Raw genomic sequence first — 19136 nt, forward strand, 5'->3', positions numbered from 1 at the left:
GCTGACCGCATGTAAGGAACCAAGATGGCCGCCACCACGTGTTCGTTTTTCGAATGGCGGCCACTTCGACTACTTCAGAAGCATTCAAAGTGCCAATTTAAAAGTACAAATCCTGTCTCTGGGAGTTAAAGGGCCAGCAGCAGCACAACAAAAATCCATTATGCCAAAATCTTGTAATTAAAGGGCCACATCTTCCCGGGCCATAGTCAGAAGGCAAGCAGCCCCCTCCAAGGACACGTGGCGAAGTCGGTTTTGCCACAGGCGGGATGCTGTGAGAGAGAAAGAAAAGGTAAGTAAATTTCCACAAAGAGGGGCCCGACGCAAACTATTAACAATGCACTATAGCATTAAGAATACACATTGCATTAATAATGTTATAGTGTTTCTTTAACATCCCAGTCTATCTAGTCAAACTGCTGCAGGTTGGACTTCTTACCGGAGGTCCAGCAAGCGCTGCTCCGCACCTCTCCTTCCTGTTCAGACTCTAGTTAGGAAATCACGAGGCACAACCTTTCTTCTTTGTCCCTAGAGTGTAGGACCAATGGTTGGATATCGAAGATTCTGTTGACCTAAGCTCAGTGCTGGAAAGTGCACATGATGCGATTTTATGATTGTTAGTTCATTTCTACTAATCCATTTCTTCTTCACCTTATAGTCAATGATTGAACAAACTATAGCATGGACTCCAATCCATAAATATTTAAACAATGTTTTGAATGTATACTTATCTCTGTTTCAAATAAAGGCCTCAAAAGCTGTACATATCCAAAGGCAAAAAAAAAATAAAAAATTAAGAAAAATAAATTTTTAATCTGGATATCGAAGATTCTGTCAGTCCTTGGAGGATCCAGTCCTTTCTCCTGACTCCACCATCACAGAGACCTTCACTGTCTTCTCACTGCCAACCTCCAGGCTCTCAATAAAGGTCTCGGATAAAGTGGGCAGGACACACTCGGCATTAACTAATCTAACGGAACTTACACTCATAAAATATTTTGAACATATTCCTTATGTGTCGTTCAAATCATGGAGAAAAGAAACATGGTCTCACAATATTGGGCAACTAGCGTAACCAAAGCACTTGAAGGAACTCCAGGAGCATTGGGCGACTGCTGGATTTCTCTTCACAATACCTTCAACTCTGCTCTATCGTAAGTGCCAAACCACCACTCACGCACCTTTATCAACGTGAGTCATGAGTCGTATCAACCTAAACGCTCACAAAAAAACCTCCTAAATGTGACCGACTTGTTAGAAAGAAGCCGAAAATAAGAAACCGGGAGGAATTGAAATAGAAACCCAGCTTCTTATACTAGACTTTAATGTAAAATATTAATGCACTTACCTGTGGTGGAAAAACATACTAAACAGCCATGGGGACAGATGAACAGCTGCTGGCCTGTGTTTCAGCGTCAAAATGGGGATTTGACCAACTGACAGTCTAAACTTTAGGCTTCCATACACCATCACCAGTGGGAGAAGGTTTAAAACAGGCCCCGGACATAGTGGTATTCATACAAGAGGTATACCCAGGTGGTCACCTTATGGAAGTGCTGTTTACTGGGTCTTCAGAGAAAGAGCCCCAGCCGGACCTCATGTATCCACTGGACTGCCGTCATTTAACGCAGATCTCCGGTCACTAAAGGGGGTGCCCAGGGAGGCAACATGTGTGTGTGGTTTGCTGGTTCTTCAGAGACTAGAGGCAGAACCCTGGCTGTGCCAGACAAATATTGGCCTGATGAGCATAAAAGAAAAATTAAACTGCCTGTTTGGGAGGGGGTGGATATATTTATACCAATTTCAGAGTTCTATTTCCTTTCCTTTCTGCCAATAGGTATATATTGCCATGTTTGATCCGGAAATGACAATGTTTTGTTTTTATTTTTTCCTGAAACTCAATGTTACAGGGTCTCATCGCCAATTCTGCCCTCTCCCAGAACGACAAAGATTCTGAATGTGAGCTGTCTAAAGAGGAACTCGTCGGATGTCCACCTAAAATAATGACAAGATGACCAGGAGGAATATAGACCATGCCAACAATTACTGTACAATAAAATTATTTAATTTCCAAATTAGCGTATACACTGCGTATAGTGTCGTTCAGAGGGGTCGGGGTGGTCACTTGGTCATACTGGAAAGCCAACCCAGTTTAAAGAGAGATGGAGCCTGCGTGTCCTCTTCCTGCGTGGCCAGCTGTCTGAACAAGGAGCCGGGGCGGAAGGGATCTTCCTCAGGTGGTGGGATTATTGCAACGTCCTGTAAAGAGAGAACATTTCAGGCACCAACAAGTACATAGAAACATAGAATGTGACGGCAGATAAGAACCATTCGGCCCATCTAGTCTGCCCAATTTTCTAAATACTTTCATTAGTCCCTGGCCTTATCTTATAGTTAGGATAGCCTTATGCCTATCCCACGCATGCTTAAACTCCTTTACTGTGTAAACCTCTACCACATCAGCTGGAAGGCTATTCCATGCATCCACTACCCTCTCAGTAAAGTAATACTTCCTGATATTATTTTAAAACCTTTGCCCTTCTAATTTAAGACTATGTCCTGTATAAATGACAAACTGAGAAATAACACAGAGTGGAATAACTAACTGTAAGCATAATGTGCAGATTTGTCTACTGATCTATTTTAGAATACAGAAGACGGAGACCGCCTGGCATAATAAGGAACAATAGAGATTAATAAAAAAATAGCCTAATCCACTAGCCCTTCATTACAGCATCGATAAAGGACATGATCCTGTTAAAGTCCACACCACCATCTGCTGGCTGGCAGTTCCCTTATATCATGCTTTATAAGAAAGGAGAGATCATTATCCATTTAAACCCCCTTTTAGCTAAATGGGAGAACAGTTATCAGATATAGAACACTGAAAGTGGCGTTCCTGTGCAGGGCATCAGTGCTTGCCAGTCCAATCCTCAAAGCACCAATGGCACAGAATTGTGAAATGCCCAAATCAAAGACTGGGTAGGGAGCACTGCGTGCTAAGAAGCAGTGGTTAGATATAATAATATAGTTTCCACAGCACACTCTCTTAGTTAAAGCATTACAGTTCCAATAAAATGCTTTCTGGGCAAAGCGGCGTCAAACCAAGCAAGTTGCATTAACAATAGGACGTGAAGCTAATGAAATGCACACAGACGCAGACATTAAATACCCCAGCAGTCAGCTTGCGATCTCTAAAGATGAAGATCACGGTATAGCAGCTAGAAATGAATTTACAGACATTTAGAAGGGATCATGGAATGAATCATTTATACACAACACAAAATATTCTCCAGACACATTACAAACGCCTACATAACCTTCTATGAGAGCAGTTATTAGTGGAAGGCAGTAAATCCCCACTACGTTCACACCATTTTACTGGTCATTTAGAACATCAAATGCTGCTCAGTACTATTCATGCGTTGGAGGAGTAAAATGATAAATCGTTTCCTTTTGAAAATCCTCTGTGATTAATGAATTGGTTTATGGATATTCTATACATTTCATGTCCCATAGAGGTATTCCAAGCTTGAGGTCCTGCATTAGGCCCGTTAAACAGGATGGGAACTAGTTCCAGTAAATAAGTCAGAGCACGTGCGCCCAGCGTGGTACACTATACCATTACTACCTTCCATTGAACAGCACATTTCGAGGAGATCTTGCAATGATCGGTTCACCTCCAAGAATCCTTCTGGCTCAGTCCCAGCATGCTGTGTGCATGGACAGCATTGTGAAATTGAACCATGAGGGATGTGTGTACAGCTGGCCAAATAACCAAAACGTCCATCGCTAGCCGCAGCATTACCATACTGATAGCGTAGCAGCAGACATTTTTGGGTTCCTGATGCAATTTAAATAAAAGACAAACATTGAAATTTCTCAATGCACATTGTATGTAATGAGAACTGCTTGCAGCAATGTGAATTTACACCACTGGGACAATGACAGAGCTCGAAACACAATATATCTTCTGTGTACAGACCACCATTCCTGCTCATTCCATATACATACTGAGACTAGGACTGCCTATATTCTTTACCTACCTGAATTTTCACATCTTCCGTAGTTCTGCTCAATGGTTTTGATTTCCGTGAACTAGACATACTGAGAGGGAGGAGTCCAAATCTTGTGAGAGAGAAAGAAAAAAAATGTAGAAGAAAATGCAAATTAAATTAAAATGTGCAGATTCCCCGACCCAGTCCTCGTGGCCCACCAACAATCCAGGATTTATGCATTTCCCTGTTTTACTGACTAAACTTGGACTGTTGGTGAACACTGGACTAAAAACCCAGGTAATGAATGCAGGGCAGAAGATGATATCAATGCACTATCCACTAACAGCTGCCACCATTGACAAACGTGGACAGTGGAAGCTCTGTCTGTCAACCTGCACTTTGCCCATAAGTCTCTACTTTGTCTTATGACAGCATTTGATTGCACTGAAATTTCAATGTTCAAACCATCAATAAGAGTATTTAGATTTAATCTTAATTAAATATTCCCGGTGATCAGCAGTTATTGGATGGATTACTGCAGAGATGGTGCCGGGTGTATCCTACAAGAATAGCTTATTACGGCACTGATGTGTAATAAAACCTCTGAGCCTTTTGGGTTGATTCTGTTGTGATTTTTAATTCATCAGCACAATTCACTAATGTGTTTATCTTATGATTTCCCTGTAAATTGCTGCAAGTTTTATCAAAAGCATGAATTTCTAAGTTTAAAATCTATCCAAAAACAATCTTACCGTATCTGACTGGATGCCAGTGGCAATACATTGTGTGTTTCTTGCAATCCCAAAGTAGAACTCCTGCTGGTAAACTGGCTTTCAGCTCCGGTCAGTAACCCAAACAAGACCTGGACAGAATATAAAAATAGTCAGTGGATCTCACCGCGAGGGCCGGTAACACTCACAGTCACCTCGCCGCGAGGGCCGGTAACACTCACAGTCACCTCGCCGCGAGGGCCGGTAACACTCACAGTCACCTCGCCGCGAGGGCCGGTAACACTCACAGTCACCTCGCCGCGAGGGCCGGTAACACTCACAGTCACCTCGCCGCGAGGGCCGGTAACACTCACAGTCACCTCGCCGCGAGGGCCGGTAACACTCACAGTCACCTCGCCGCGAGGGCCGGTAACACTCACAGTCACCTCGCCGCGAGGGCCGGTAACACTCACAGTCACCTCGCCGCGAGGGCCGGTAACACTCACAGTCACCTCGCCGCGAGGGCCGGTAACACTCACAGTCACCTCGCCGCGAGGGCCGGTAACACTCACAGTCACCTCGCCGCGAGGGCCGGTAACACTCACAGTCACCTCGCCGCGAGGGCCGGTAACACTCACAGTCACCTCGCCGCGAGGGCCGGTAACACTCACAGTCACCTCGCCGCGAGGGCCGGTAACACTCACAGTCACCTCACTACGAGGGCCGGTAACACACAGTAACCTCATGCGAGGGCCGGTAACACTCACAGTCACCTCGCCGCGAGGGCCGGTAACACTCACAGTCACCTCGCCGCGAGGGCCGGTAACACTCACAGTCACCTCGCCGCGAGGGCCGGTAACACTCACAGTCACCTCGCCGCGAGGGCCGGTAACACTCACAGTCACCTCGCCGCGAGGGCCGGTAACACTCACAGTCACCTCGCCGCGAGGGCCGGTAACACTCACAGTCACCTCGCCGCGAGGGCCGGTAACACTCACAGTCACCTCGCCGCGAGGGCCGGTAACACTCACAGTCACCTCGCCGCGAGGGCCGGTAACACTCACAGTCACCTCGCCGCGAGGGCCGGTAACACTCACAGTGACCTCGCCGCGAGGGCCGGTAACACTCACAGTCACCTCACTACGAGGGCCGGTAACACTCACAGACACCTCGCCGCGAGGGCCGGTAACACACAGTAACCTCATGCGAGGGCCGGTAACACTCACAGTAACCTCATGCGAGGGCCGGTAACACTCACAGTAACCTCACTACGAGGGCCGGTAACACTCACAGTAACCTCACTACGAGGGCCGGTAACACTCACAGTAACCTCACTACGAGGGCCGGTAACACACAGTAACCTCATGCGAGGGCCGGTAACACTCACAGTAACCTCATGCGAGGGCCGGTAACACTCACAGTCACCTCGCCGCGAGGGCCGGTAACACTCACAGTCACCTCGCCGCGAGGGCCGGTAACACTCACAGTCACCTCGCCGCGAGGGCCGGTAACACTCACAGTCACCTCGCCGCGAGGGCCGGTAACACTCACAGTCACCTCACTACGAGGGCCGGTAACACTCACATTCACCTCGCCGCGAGGGCCGGTAACACTCAAAGTCACCTCACTACGAGGGCCGGTAACACTCACAGTAACCTCATGCGAGGGCCGGTAACACTCACAGTAACCTCATGCGAGGGCCGGTAACACTCACAGTAACCTCACTACGAGGGCCGGTAACACACAGTAACCTCATGCGAGGGCCGGTAACACTCACAGTAACCTCGCCGCGAGGGCCGGTAACACTCACAGTCACCTCGCCGCGAGGGCCGGTAACACTCACAGTCACCTCGCCGCGAGGGCCGGTAACACTCACAGTAACCTCATGCGAGGGCCGGTAACACTCACAGTCACCTCACTATGAGGGCCAATAACGCCCGCAGTGATTGTGTTGAACTTACAGACGTTCTGTGTGCCAGGCGATTCAGGTTTGCATTCAAGTGTGGAGTAAACACATCGAGGTCAAAGGGATCTATGCAACTTTCAAGCTGATCAGCAACTTGCTGAATTCTAAAGCAAAGCACAGGGTTAGATAATTGCTGGGATTTGACAATCTGGCGATATTTCAGTTTTTGAACTAAACTCACCTGGGGCCTTCTTTGCTCTTTTTCACATCTTCGCAGCGGGAGCTGAGAATGAGACTTATATACCGCATGTCAAACAGAAGCTGGAGGGCTCGGCTCTGTGTCAGGGGATTTCCTTCTTTCTGCTACGAAATAAAATCCTCTGTCATACTCATACCATTAAAATAAGCTACAGGTCAAAATTTAAATGCTAAATAGATGTTGTGGTGGCAAGCCCGCTCTTCTACAGAGTATATTCCAGTGAAGAGACTAATAAATGGTCCAGCACACCTACTGTCACCATCGGCTGTGCTTTATTCGGACGGAAGACAATGAATACACTGCAGATCTTTATAAATAAACCAATGGCTGAAATGCTGGGACCTTTCCACAAGTCTGAATCAGAAAGAGCTATTCACTAACGTGTGCACGGTGAGGAATTCAAAGTAAATTACAAAGATCTAAACTGACCCCTTACAGACCGCACCCCTGATACAGGCTACGCTCACATCGCTTTACCGAACAGATTGCGCTCTAAAACACAGAATTCGGACCATTCCAGTAAATGTTTGTTTACAGAAAATGTAAAAGTCACGGGTGGTGGTGTGATCAGCGTCGCTCAGCTTTTCTGGGGTTACTGGGTTTTGTCAGAGTGTGCTGTTCTTTGCCTGTACATAAAGCCATATATACTAGTTCCTCTGGTGTAATTAATTGTGCCCTCCTAACCAAGTGATGTCTAATCTTGGCTACAGAAGATTTAAATCTAGGTCTCATGTTGCACAGTAAGCTTAAAGCAGCGGTCACCATTCAGCTTTTCGTAAAAACAGAATAAAAAAAAAAATGGCAGTTCTGCTGGGAGCTTATTCGATACAATTTTCTATAACACAATGAATGTTTAATCGTGATGGCTGGGGGAAATGACAAGATAGACCTTTGAATTCAGACATACCAAGATACCGAGTAAGTTGTCCCTGCATTGTCTCAGTATATCTTTACCAGTCTCACGAGATCCTCCATAGATCTCGATGCAGTACTCTCCCGCATGCACAAGAGTACAGAGCCGACGATGGCCCCTGGCAGCTGAAGCGCTAGGAGAGGATGGCAGCGCATGCGAGAGACAGGTTCAGAAAGTATATTCTGCCCCACCGGACCACCTGCAGCGATGTCACCATGGGGGGGTCTTAGCAAATTATGTAAAGACCCCAGATGGTGACCGAGCTGCTTTATGGATGGCTGCGTATTACAAAAGGTGCAGTGCTCTAATCACTGAAACAGAGAGAAAGTGAATCTAAGTTTTATACACAAGAGACAGATAAAGGCTTACACTTTTCATCTTGCCCACAGACCGCTGGCACAGTTTCTCGTAGGCAGCGATCACTTCTTCCAGACAGCGCCTCATTAACTCTTGTAGGGTGACTTTGGGAAGCGCATGCCCTCCGACGCGGTTCACAGCTTGGCACAGATTGAATAGGAGGGTCTGGACATAACAGGAGCACTACAGGAAGACACAAATACTTCGTATTCACACTACGTTACCGGCACAAAGACAGACTGAGTAACTGGATAACACTCACTGCCAGAGGTTAAATAGCAATCTGCCCCATAGAACAAATAGATTCAATCATCAGGCAAAACCAACGTGACTTACTTGGCTAGGGAGACGGATTTTAGAAGTCACGCTGCTTCCTGCTTCCGTCTCCTCTTGAATTTCAATCTCATCCCAATGAGTGGCAGTGGCAAGGACCGATCCAGCAGTGTTTTGAAGAAGGGTTTGTGAGAACAAATTGACCAAATACTGTGGGAGAAAGAAACAGATTATCTGTGAGTATAGGAGTCCTGAATTCATGCTAAGAAAATCTAAAATACTGCGGGGCTCGTCCCTCGTTCTTAAAGCATGATCCCTGGTCATTAGGACAAGTGACAACAAATAATATGGGCATAAAGGAGTCGGCGCACTAAACATGGAGGGGTTAAATCTGGCAGTACAGAAAGTTCAGCACTTATTACATTTAAGGTTATAATTAAACTACACTGGTTTATAACTAACTTGATAAATAGCTGAATCCATGTACTGCCTGGTAGAGCTAACTGCTTAGTGCACCTGCCCCTTCCTCCTACCCTACATCTGCTGGTGGTTTTGAATTAACCAATGTGTTTCGCAGGAAACAGGCGTTTAGAAACTGGCGTCTGAGGCATTAAATCAGGTGGTTGACTTTATTATCACTCCTTGATGCCTATCGTAAATACTCAGTTTGGCTGTATCCGTCTAATAAGAATGTGTATATAATATGGACCCTGTACCCGTCTAATAAGAATGTGTATATAATATGGACCCTGTACCCGTCTAATAAGAATGTGTATATAATATGGACCCTGTATCCGTCTAATAAGAATGTGTATATAATATGGACCCTGTATCCGTCTAATAAGAATGTGTATATAATATGGACCCTGTATCCATCTAATAGGAATGTGTATATAATATGGACCCTGTACCCGTTTAATAAGAATGTGTATATAATATAGACGCTGTACCCGTCTAATAAGAATGTGTATATAATATGGACCCTGTATCTGTCTAATAAGAATGTGTATATAATATGGACCCTGTATCCGTCTAATAAGAATGTGTATAAAATATGGACCCTGTATCCGTCTAATAAGAATGTGTATATAATATGGACGCTGTATCCGTCTAATAAGAATGTGTATATAATATGGACCCTGTATCCGTCTAATAAGAATGTGTATATAATATGGGCGCTGTATCCGTCTAATAAGAATGTGTATATAATATGGACGCTGTATCCGTCTAATAAGAATGCGTATATAATATGGGCCCTGTATCCGTCTAATAAGAATGTGTATATAATATGGACCCTGTATCCGTCTAATAAGAATGTGCATATAATATGGACCCTGTACCCGTCTTATAAGAATGTGTATACAATATGGACGCTGTATCCGTCTAATAAGAATGTGTATAAAATATGGACCCTGTATCCGTCTAATAAAAATGTGCATATAATATGGGTGCTGTATCCGTCTAATAAGAATGTGTATATAACATGGACCCTGTACCCGTCTAATAAGAATGTGTATAGAATATGGACCCTGTAACCGTCTAATAAGAATGTGTATATAATATAGACGCTGTACCCGTCTAATAAGAATGTGTATATAATATGGACCCTGTACCCGTCTAATAAGAATGTGTATATAATATGGGCCCTGTATCCGTCTAATAAGAATGTGTATATAATATGGACCCTGTATCCGTCTAATAAGAATGTGTATATAATATGGACCCTGTACCCGTCTAATAAAAATGTGCATATAATATGGGTGCTGTATCCGTCTAATAAGAATGTGTATATAATATGGACCCTGTAACCGTCTAATGAGAATGTGTATACAATATGGACGCTGTATCCGTCTAATAAGAATGTGCATAAAATATGGACCCTGTATCCGTCTAATAAAAATGTGCATATAATATGGGTGCTGTATCCGTCTAATAAGAATGTGTATATAACATAGACCCTGTACCCGTCTTAAAGAATGTGTATATAATATAGACGCTGTACCCGTCTAATAAGAATGTGTATATAATTTGGACCCTGTAACCGTCTAATAAGAATGTGTATATAATATAGACGCTGTACCCGTCTAATAAGAATGTGTATATAATATGGACCCTGTACCCGTCTAATCAGAATGTGTATATAATATAGACGCTGTACCCGTCTAATAAGAATGTGTATTTAATATGGACGCTGTACCCGTCTAATAAGAATGTGTATACAATATGGACCCTGTATCCGTCTAATAAGAATGTGTATAAAATATGGACCCTGAATCCGTCTAATAAGAATGTGTATATAATATGGACCCTGTACCCGTCGAATGAGAATGTGTATATAATATAGACGCTGTACCCGTCTAATAAGAATGTGTATATAACATGGACGCTGTACCCGTCTAATAAGAATGTGTATTTAATATGGACGCTGTACCCGTCTAATAAGAATGTGTATAAAATATGGACCCTGTACCCATCTAATAAGAATGTGTATAAAATATGGACCCTGTACCCATCTAATAAGAATGTGTATATAATATGGACCCTGTATCCGTCTAATAAGAATGTGTATAAAATATGGACCCTGTACCCGTCGAATGAGAATGTGTATATAATATAGACGCTGTACCCGTCTAATAAGAATGTGTATATAATATGGACCCTGTATCCGTCTAATAAGAATGTGTATAAAATATGGACCCTGTATCCGTCTAATAAGAATGTGTATAAAATATGGACCCTGTATCCGTCTAATAAGAATGTGTATATAATATGGACCCTGTATCCGTCTAATGAGAATGTGTATATAATATAGACGCTGTACCCGTCTAATAAGAATGCGTATATAATATGGGCGCTGTATCCGTCTAATAAGAATGTGTATATAATATAGACGCTGTACCCGTCTAATAAGAATGCGTATATAATATGGGCGCTGTATCCGTCTAATAAGAATGTGTATATAATATGGACCCTGTATCCGTCTAATAAGAATGTGTATATAATATGGACCCTGTATCCGTCTAATAAGAATGTGTATATAATATAGACGCTGTACCCGTCTAATAAGAATGTGTATATAATATGGACGCTGTATCCGTCTAATAAGAATGTGTATACAATATGGGCCCTGTAACCGTCTAATAAGAATGTGTATAAAATATGGACCCTGTATCCGTCTAATAAGAATGTGTATATAACATAGACCCTGTATCCGTCTAATAAGAATGTGTATATAATATGGGCGCTGTATCCGTCTAATAAGAATGTGTATATAATATGGACGCTGTATCCGTCTAATAAGAATGCGTATATAATATGGGCCCTGTATCCGTCTAATAAGAATGTGTATATAATATGGACCCTGTATCCGTCTAATAAGAATGTGCATATAATATGGACCCTGTACCCGTCTTATAAGAATGTTATATAATATGGACGCTGTATTAGTCTAATAAGAATGTGTATATAATATGGACCCTGTAACCGTCTAATGAGAATGTGTATACAATATGGACGCTGTATCCGTCTAATAAGAATGTGTATAAAATATGGACCCTGTATCCGTCTAATAAAAATGTGCATATAATATGGGTGCTGTATCCGTCTAATAAGAATGTGTATATAACATGGACCCTGTACCCGTCTAATAAGAATGTGTATAGAATATGGACCCTGTAACCGTCTAATAAGAATGTGTATATAATATAGACGCTGTACCCGTCTAATAAGAATGTGTATATAATATGGACCCTGTACCCGTCTAATAAGAATGTGTATATAATATGGGCCCTGTATCCGTCTAATAAGAATGTGTATATAATATGGACCCTGTATCCGTCTAATAAGAATGTGTATATAATATGGACCCTGTACCCGTCTAATAAAAATGTGCATATAATATGGGTGCTGTATCCGTCTAATAAGAATGTGTATACAACATGGACCCTGTACCCGTCTAATAAGAATGTGTATATAACATAGACCCTGTACCCGTCTAATAAGAATGTGTATATAATATAGACGCTGTACCCGTCTAATAAGAATGCGTATATAATATGGGCGCTGTATCCGTCTAATAAGAATGTGTATATAATATGGACCCTGTACCCGTCTAATAAGAATGTGTATATAATATGGGCCCTGTATCCGTCTAATAAGAATGTGTATATAATATGGACCCTGTATCCGTCTAATAAGAATGTGTATATAATATGGACCCTGTACCCGTCTAATAAAAATGTGCATATAATATGGGTGCTGTATCCGTCTAATAAGAATGTGTATATAATATGGACCCTGTAACCGTCTAATGAGAATGTGTATACAATATGGACGCTGTATCCGTCTAATAAGAATGTGCATAAAATATGGACCCTGTATCCGTCTAATAAAAATGTGCATATAATATGGGTGCTGTATCCGTCTAATAAGAATGTGTATATAACATAGACCCTGTACCCGTCTTAAAGAATGTGTATATAATATAGACGCTGTACCCGTCTAATAAGAATGTGTATATAATTTGGACCCTGTAACCGTCTAATAAGAATGTGTATATAATATAGACGCTGTACCCGTCTAATAAGAATGTGTATATAATATGGACCCTGTACCCGTCTAATCAGAATGTGTATATAATATAGACGCTGTACCCGTCTAATAAGAATGTGTATTTAATATGGACGCTGTACCCGTCTAATAAGAATGTGTATACAATATGGACCCTGTATCCGTCTAATAAGAATGTGTATAAAATATGGACCCTGAATCCGTCTAATAAGAATGTGTATATAATATGGACCCTGTACCCGTCGAATGAGAATGTGTATATAATATAGACGCTGTACCCGTCTAATAAGAATGTGTATATAACATGGACGCTGTACCCGTCTAATAAGAATGTGTATTTAATATGGACGCTGTACCCGTCTAATAAGAATGTGTATAAAATATGGACCCTGTACCCATCTAATAAGAATGTGTATATAATATGGACCCTGTATCCGTCTAATAAGAATGTGTATAAAATATGGACCCTGTACCCGTCGAATGAGAATGTGTATATAATATAGACGCTGTACCCGTCTAATAAGAATGTGTATATAATATGGACCCTGTATCCGTCTAATAAGAATGTGTATAAAATATGGACCCTGTATCCGTCTAATAAGAATGTGTATAAAATATGGACCCTGTATCCGTCTAATAAGAATGTGTATATAATATGGACCCTGTATCCGTCTAATGAGAATGTGTATATAATATAGACGCTGTACCCGTCTAATAAGAATGCGTATATAATATGGGCGCTGTATCCGTCTAATAAGAATGTGTATATAATATAGACGCTGTACCCGTCTAATAAGAATGCGTATATAATATGGGCGCTGTATCCGTCTAATAAGAATGTGTATATAATATGGACCCTGTATCCGTCTAATAAGAATGTGTATATAATATGGACCCTGTATCCGTCTAATAAGAATGTGTATATAATATAGACGCTGTACCCGTCTAATAAGAATGTGTATATAATATGGACGCTGTATCCGTCTAATAAGAATGTGTATACAATATGGGCCCTGTAACCGTCTAATAAGAATGTGTATAAAATATGGACCCTGTATCCGTCTAATAAGAATGTGTATATAACATAGACCCTGTATCCGTCTAATAAGAATGTGTATATAATATGGGCGCTGTATCCGTCTAATAAGAATGTGTATATAATATGGACGCTGTATCCGTCTAATAAGAATGCGTATATAATATGGGCCCTGTATCCGTCTAATAAGAATGTGTATATAATATGGACCCTGTATCCGTCTAATAAGAATGTGCATATAATATGGACCCTGTACCCGTCTTATAAGAATGTTATATAATATGGACGCTGTATTAGTCTAATAAGAATGTGTATATAATATGGACCCTGTAACCGTCTAATGAGAATGTGTATACAATATGGACGCTGTATCCGTCTAATAAGAATGTGTATAAAATATGGACCCTGTATCCGTCTAATAAAAATGTGCATATAATATGGGTGCTGTATCCGTCTAATAAGAATGTGTATATAACATGGACCCTGTACCCGTCTAATAAGAATGTGTATAGAATATGGACCCTGTAACCGTCTAATAAGAATGTGTATATAATATAGACGCTGTACCCGTCTAATAAGAATGTGTATATAATATGGACCCTGTACCCGTCTAATAAGAATGTGTATATAATATGGGCCCTGTATCCGTCTAATAAGAATGTGTATATAATATGGACCCTGTATCCGTCTAATAAGAATGTGTATATAATATGGACCCTGTACCCGTCTAATAAAAATGTGCATATAATATGGGTGCTGTATCCGTCTAATAAGAATGTGTATACAACATGGACCCTGTACCCGTCTAATAAGAATGTGTATATAACATAGACCCTGTACCCGTCTAATAAGAATGTGTATATAATATAGACGCTGTACCCGTCTAATAAGAATGCGTATATAATATGGGCGCTGTATCCGTCTAATAAGAATGTGTATAAAATATGGACCCTGTACCCATCTAATAAGAATGTGTATATAATATGGACCCTGTATCCGTCTAATAAGAATGTGTATACAATATGGACCCTGTATCCGTCTAATGAGAATGTGTATATAATATAGACGCTGTACCCGTCTAATAAGAATGTGTATATAACATGGACCCTGTACCCGTCTAATAAGAATGCGTATATAATATGGGCGCTGTATCCGTCTAATAAGAATGTGTATATAATATAGACGCTGTACCCGTCTAATAAGAATGCGTATATAATATGGGCGCTGTATCCGTCTAATAAGAATGTGTATATAATATGGACCCTGTATCCGTCTAATAAGAATGTGTATATAATATGGACCCTGTATCCGTCTAATAAGAATGTGTATATAATATAGACGCTGTACCCGTCTAATAAGAATGTGTATATAATATGGACGCTGTATCCGTCTAATAAGAATGTGTATATAATATGGGCGCTGTATCCGTCTAATAAGAATGTGTATATAATATGGACCCTGTATCCGTCTAATAAGAATGTGTATATAATATGGACCCTGTATCCGTCTAATAAGAATGTGTATATAATATGGGCGCTGTATCCGTCTAATAAGAATGTGGCAAAGAATGTGGCAAACACAGGCAAGCGATTCGCAAGACTTTTAGAGAGGTGCTGGAGACCTGCGCCTTAAGTAGTGCTGCCTAGCTGCCGTGCAGTCTGCTCTGCTGCTTGTGTACCAATTGGTTTGCCAAATGTATCCTTCTGGTCTGTAAAAGGAAATTTACCAATAAACATAGTTACTCACTCAGTCAGTGAGGGGGGGAGGGAATGTCACATGGTACTATATGATATTAAAGCTCTGGGTATATATTGGCACTATCTTATAAATGATAATAAAGCCCTTGGTAGTATACTGGCACTATATTATACAGGAGAATAAAGCCCTGGGTATTGTATTGGGTAATATATTGACACTATATTATAAATGATAATAAAGCCCTGGGTATTATATTGGGTAATATATCAGCACTATACAATTGATAATAACAAGTGCCCCCTTCGTACTGGATATATGTGCTGCTGGGAGAAATATAAATTAAAATGAGATGAAGAGAAGTTAATCATACAGAGAGGAGAGGGGTGACACGTTTTTCTGTATTATGGCCAATGGGTTAACTTGGCACAGGCAGCCCAGGAAAGCAAATTTGTTTTCCTGGCACTATTGCTTTCCCCTCTATCAAGACCCGGTCCCCCCATGGTGCAGAAGGGGTTAATAACCCCCTTCTGTCACTTACCTGTTCTGGGTCCTCTTCCGCATGAAAGTTCACAGATGATCAGTATTGGCTCTAAAAAATCAATATCGGTTGATCCCCAATATGGACCCTGACAGACAGCAGTGATTTAAACACAAGGAGTGTAATCAAGCAATGACAGGATGTAGTACATCCAGACTGAAGAGGAGGAACTAGATTCTAACCCAGGAATTTATACGCTCCCAGATGTACTTACCTTTACCACGGCAAAATTCCAGATAGAATAGGCATCCAGGGACTGCTTAATCAGTTTGTCTTTGAGCTCCTGCCACTTGCAAGACGTGGGAGGAGTGTTGACATTTTTCCCTTTACCAGTCTTCTTGGTAGTCCGGGAATCCCGCACAGTGTGTTCCTGACTGCCAGGTTTACCCACAATGCATTGTTTCAGGTGAGGGCACAGTTCACTTAGTGACTGACAGAGTCTGGCCAAGAAGAGGACAGCACAAAGCTTGGGGCTAAAGAGCGCCACCTTGTCTTCACCCAGTCTGGTGTGGGAAGCGGCCTGCAGCTGATCGCTGATCGAGTCCTGGATGTGCTGCATGCAACTCAGGCAATGATAGCTTAGCATTTCTCGTACTGTGCTGGCATCGCCATACCGATCGAAAGCGGAGAGCTTGGCAGCGGCTGGAGGAGATTCTCGGGGCAGATAAGTGAAGAGATCTTCCAGTTTCTCCCTTAGCTTGGAATCCAATGCTGCGCAGAAGCTCTGAATGCATGGAGTGACCGCTTGGGCTTTCAGGTATAAACCGCTGCTGTGGTGCGGGACCCGGCTGCCCACATTCACCCAAGCTGCGTCTGGTGCCAGGTCACTCGGGTTTTCACACCAAAGGAAGGAACAGATGTTGTTCTCGTGCTGGATGTGTTTATATGTTTCTGGATTCCCTTCCAGTTCCTGCAGTGAAGCGAGGAGCAGCTGCACAGACGAACTGGAAATGGATTCAAACCCTTCTCTGGTCAATGTCTGCAAAGAAAATCCAACAATACTGATAAAGTAACAGCACCCATATTATGCAAAACATTTAGCAGGGAGAAGGGGAAATGGACTATCATGCTGCAGTTGTTATGGTACTTGGAGTCAGATTTTAGACTGTAAAAGGAGCATGCAAAGAGAATCAGGTGGAAATTGGACCTGCAGTCGGTCTAAAAACATTTGCTGCAAAAGATCTTCCCAAAACCGAACAGGTCGCTCCAGCAGCCTCTTGCAGATCTTATTCCAGTTCTGGCTCATCGACTCACTGGTCAGGAGCTCCCAAACCGCATCTCGGATTGCAGCTAAGCCCTTCAGACTCTTGACATACACTAGCAGGGCAGAGATGCCAGATTTGATGTCATCGTTGCACCTAAGAGGCATGGAAGCTTTGGTTAGAGCTCCGCACTCAGAGACCCACGAAGGGTTACATAGAGAAAGCTGGTGTGCTAGATCACCCGTAATGCTTGGCTCGTCCATTTCGCACTCTAAACATTTAGATTTTGCAGTTAATATAAAGAAAGATTAGCTTCCATACATGCTGATCCACTGTTGCAGTGTCTCCCGGAGGTGGTCCTGGTTTATAGGATGAGCCAATGTCCGAAGCGCAGGCTGAAAAGCTACGATGGAAGGAGGGAGGTGCTTGAACCAGCCAACAGACTTCATTTCTTCCTTCAAAACCTTGAGACCCTTCCCTAAAATAGAAGCACAAATAAAGTGTTAGTATACCCATAGCAGGCTGGGTTTAGCACAGTTAGTATACCCATAGCAGGCTGGGGTTAGCCTAGTTAGTATACGCATAGCAGGCTGGTTTTAGCACAGTTACTATACCCATAGCAGGCTGGTTTTAGCACAGTTACTATACCCATAGCAGGCTGGGTTTAGCCCAGTTAGTATACCCATAGCAGGCTGGGTTTAGCCTAGTTAGTATACCCATAGCAGGCTGGGTTTAGCCTAGTTAGTATACCCATAGCAGGCTGGGTTTAGCCCAGTTAGTATACCCATAGCAGGCTGGGTTTAGCCCAGTTAGTATACCCATAGCAGGCTGGGTTTAGCCCAGTTAGTATACCCATAGCAGGCTGGGTTTAGCCCAGTTAGTATACCCATAGCAGGCTGGGTTTAGCCCAGTTAGTATACCCATAGCAGGCTGGGTTTAGCCCAGTTAGTATACCCATAGCAGGCTGGGTTTAGCCCAGTTAGTATACCCATAGCAGGCTGGGTTTAGCCCAGTTAGTATACCCATAGCAGGCTGGGTTTAGCCCAGTTAGTATACCCATAGCAGGCTGGGTTTAGCCCAGTTAGTATACCCATAGCAGGCTGGGTTTAGCCCAGTTAGTATACCCATAGCAGGCTGGGTTTAGCCCAGTTAGTATACCCATAGCAGGCTGGGTTTAGCCCAGTTAGTATACCCATAGCAGGCTGGGTTTAGCCCAGTTAGTATACCCATAGCAGGCTGGGTTTAGCCCAGTTAGTATACCCATAGCAGGCTGGGTTTAGCCTAGTTAGTATACCCATAGCAGGCTGGGTTTAGCCTAGTTAGTATACCCATAGCAGGCTGGGTTTAGCCTAGTTAGTATACGCATAGCAGGCTGGGTTTAGCCTAGTTAGTATACCCATAGCAGGCTGGCTTTAGCACAGTTACTATACCCATAGCAGGCTGGGTTTAGCCCAGTTAGTATACCCAAAGCAGGCTGGGTTTAGCCTAGTTAGTATACCCATAGCAGGCTGGGTTTAGCCTAGTTAGTATACCCATAGCAGGCTGGGTTTAGCCTAGTTAGTATACCCATAGCAGGCTGGGTTTAGCCTAGTTAGTATACGCATAGCAGGCTGGGTTTAGCCTAGTTAGTATACCCATAGCAGGCTGGGTTTAGCCTAGTTAGTATACCCATAGCAGGCT

General features: G+C 42.6%; 1 protein-coding gene across 1 annotated transcript in view; it reads right to left on the bottom strand.

Moving 5' to 3' along the window:
• Nucleotides 1-2040: 2040 nt before the first annotated feature.
• The window catches only part of COG1 (component of oligomeric golgi complex 1), a 29981-nt gene continuing 12885 nt past the window's right edge, over nucleotides 2041-19136 (bottom strand). The window contains exons 6-15 of the mRNA XM_063456669.1: nucleotides 17778-17934; nucleotides 17402-17612; nucleotides 16469-17233; nucleotides 8477-8623; nucleotides 8153-8323; nucleotides 6853-6974; nucleotides 6667-6775; nucleotides 4748-4857; nucleotides 4044-4125; nucleotides 2041-2256 (exon numbers count right to left, since the gene is read on the bottom strand). Of these exons, the coding sequence (XP_063312739.1) occupies nucleotides 2119-2256; nucleotides 4044-4125; nucleotides 4748-4857; nucleotides 6667-6775; nucleotides 6853-6974; nucleotides 8153-8323; nucleotides 8477-8623; nucleotides 16469-17233; nucleotides 17402-17612; nucleotides 17778-17934 (2012 nt within the window). The 3' untranslated portion in view covers nucleotides 2041-2118. The remainder of the gene's footprint in view (nucleotides 2257-4043; nucleotides 4126-4747; nucleotides 4858-6666; nucleotides 6776-6852; nucleotides 6975-8152; nucleotides 8324-8476; nucleotides 8624-16468; nucleotides 17234-17401; nucleotides 17613-17777; nucleotides 17935-19136) is intronic.

Source organism: Pelobates fuscus, chromosome 5, assembly GCF_036172605.1.
Source record: "Pelobates fuscus isolate aPelFus1 chromosome 5, aPelFus1.pri, whole genome shotgun sequence".
In the NCBI taxonomy this organism is placed as follows: domain Eukaryota; kingdom Metazoa; phylum Chordata; class Amphibia; order Anura; family Pelobatidae; genus Pelobates; species Pelobates fuscus.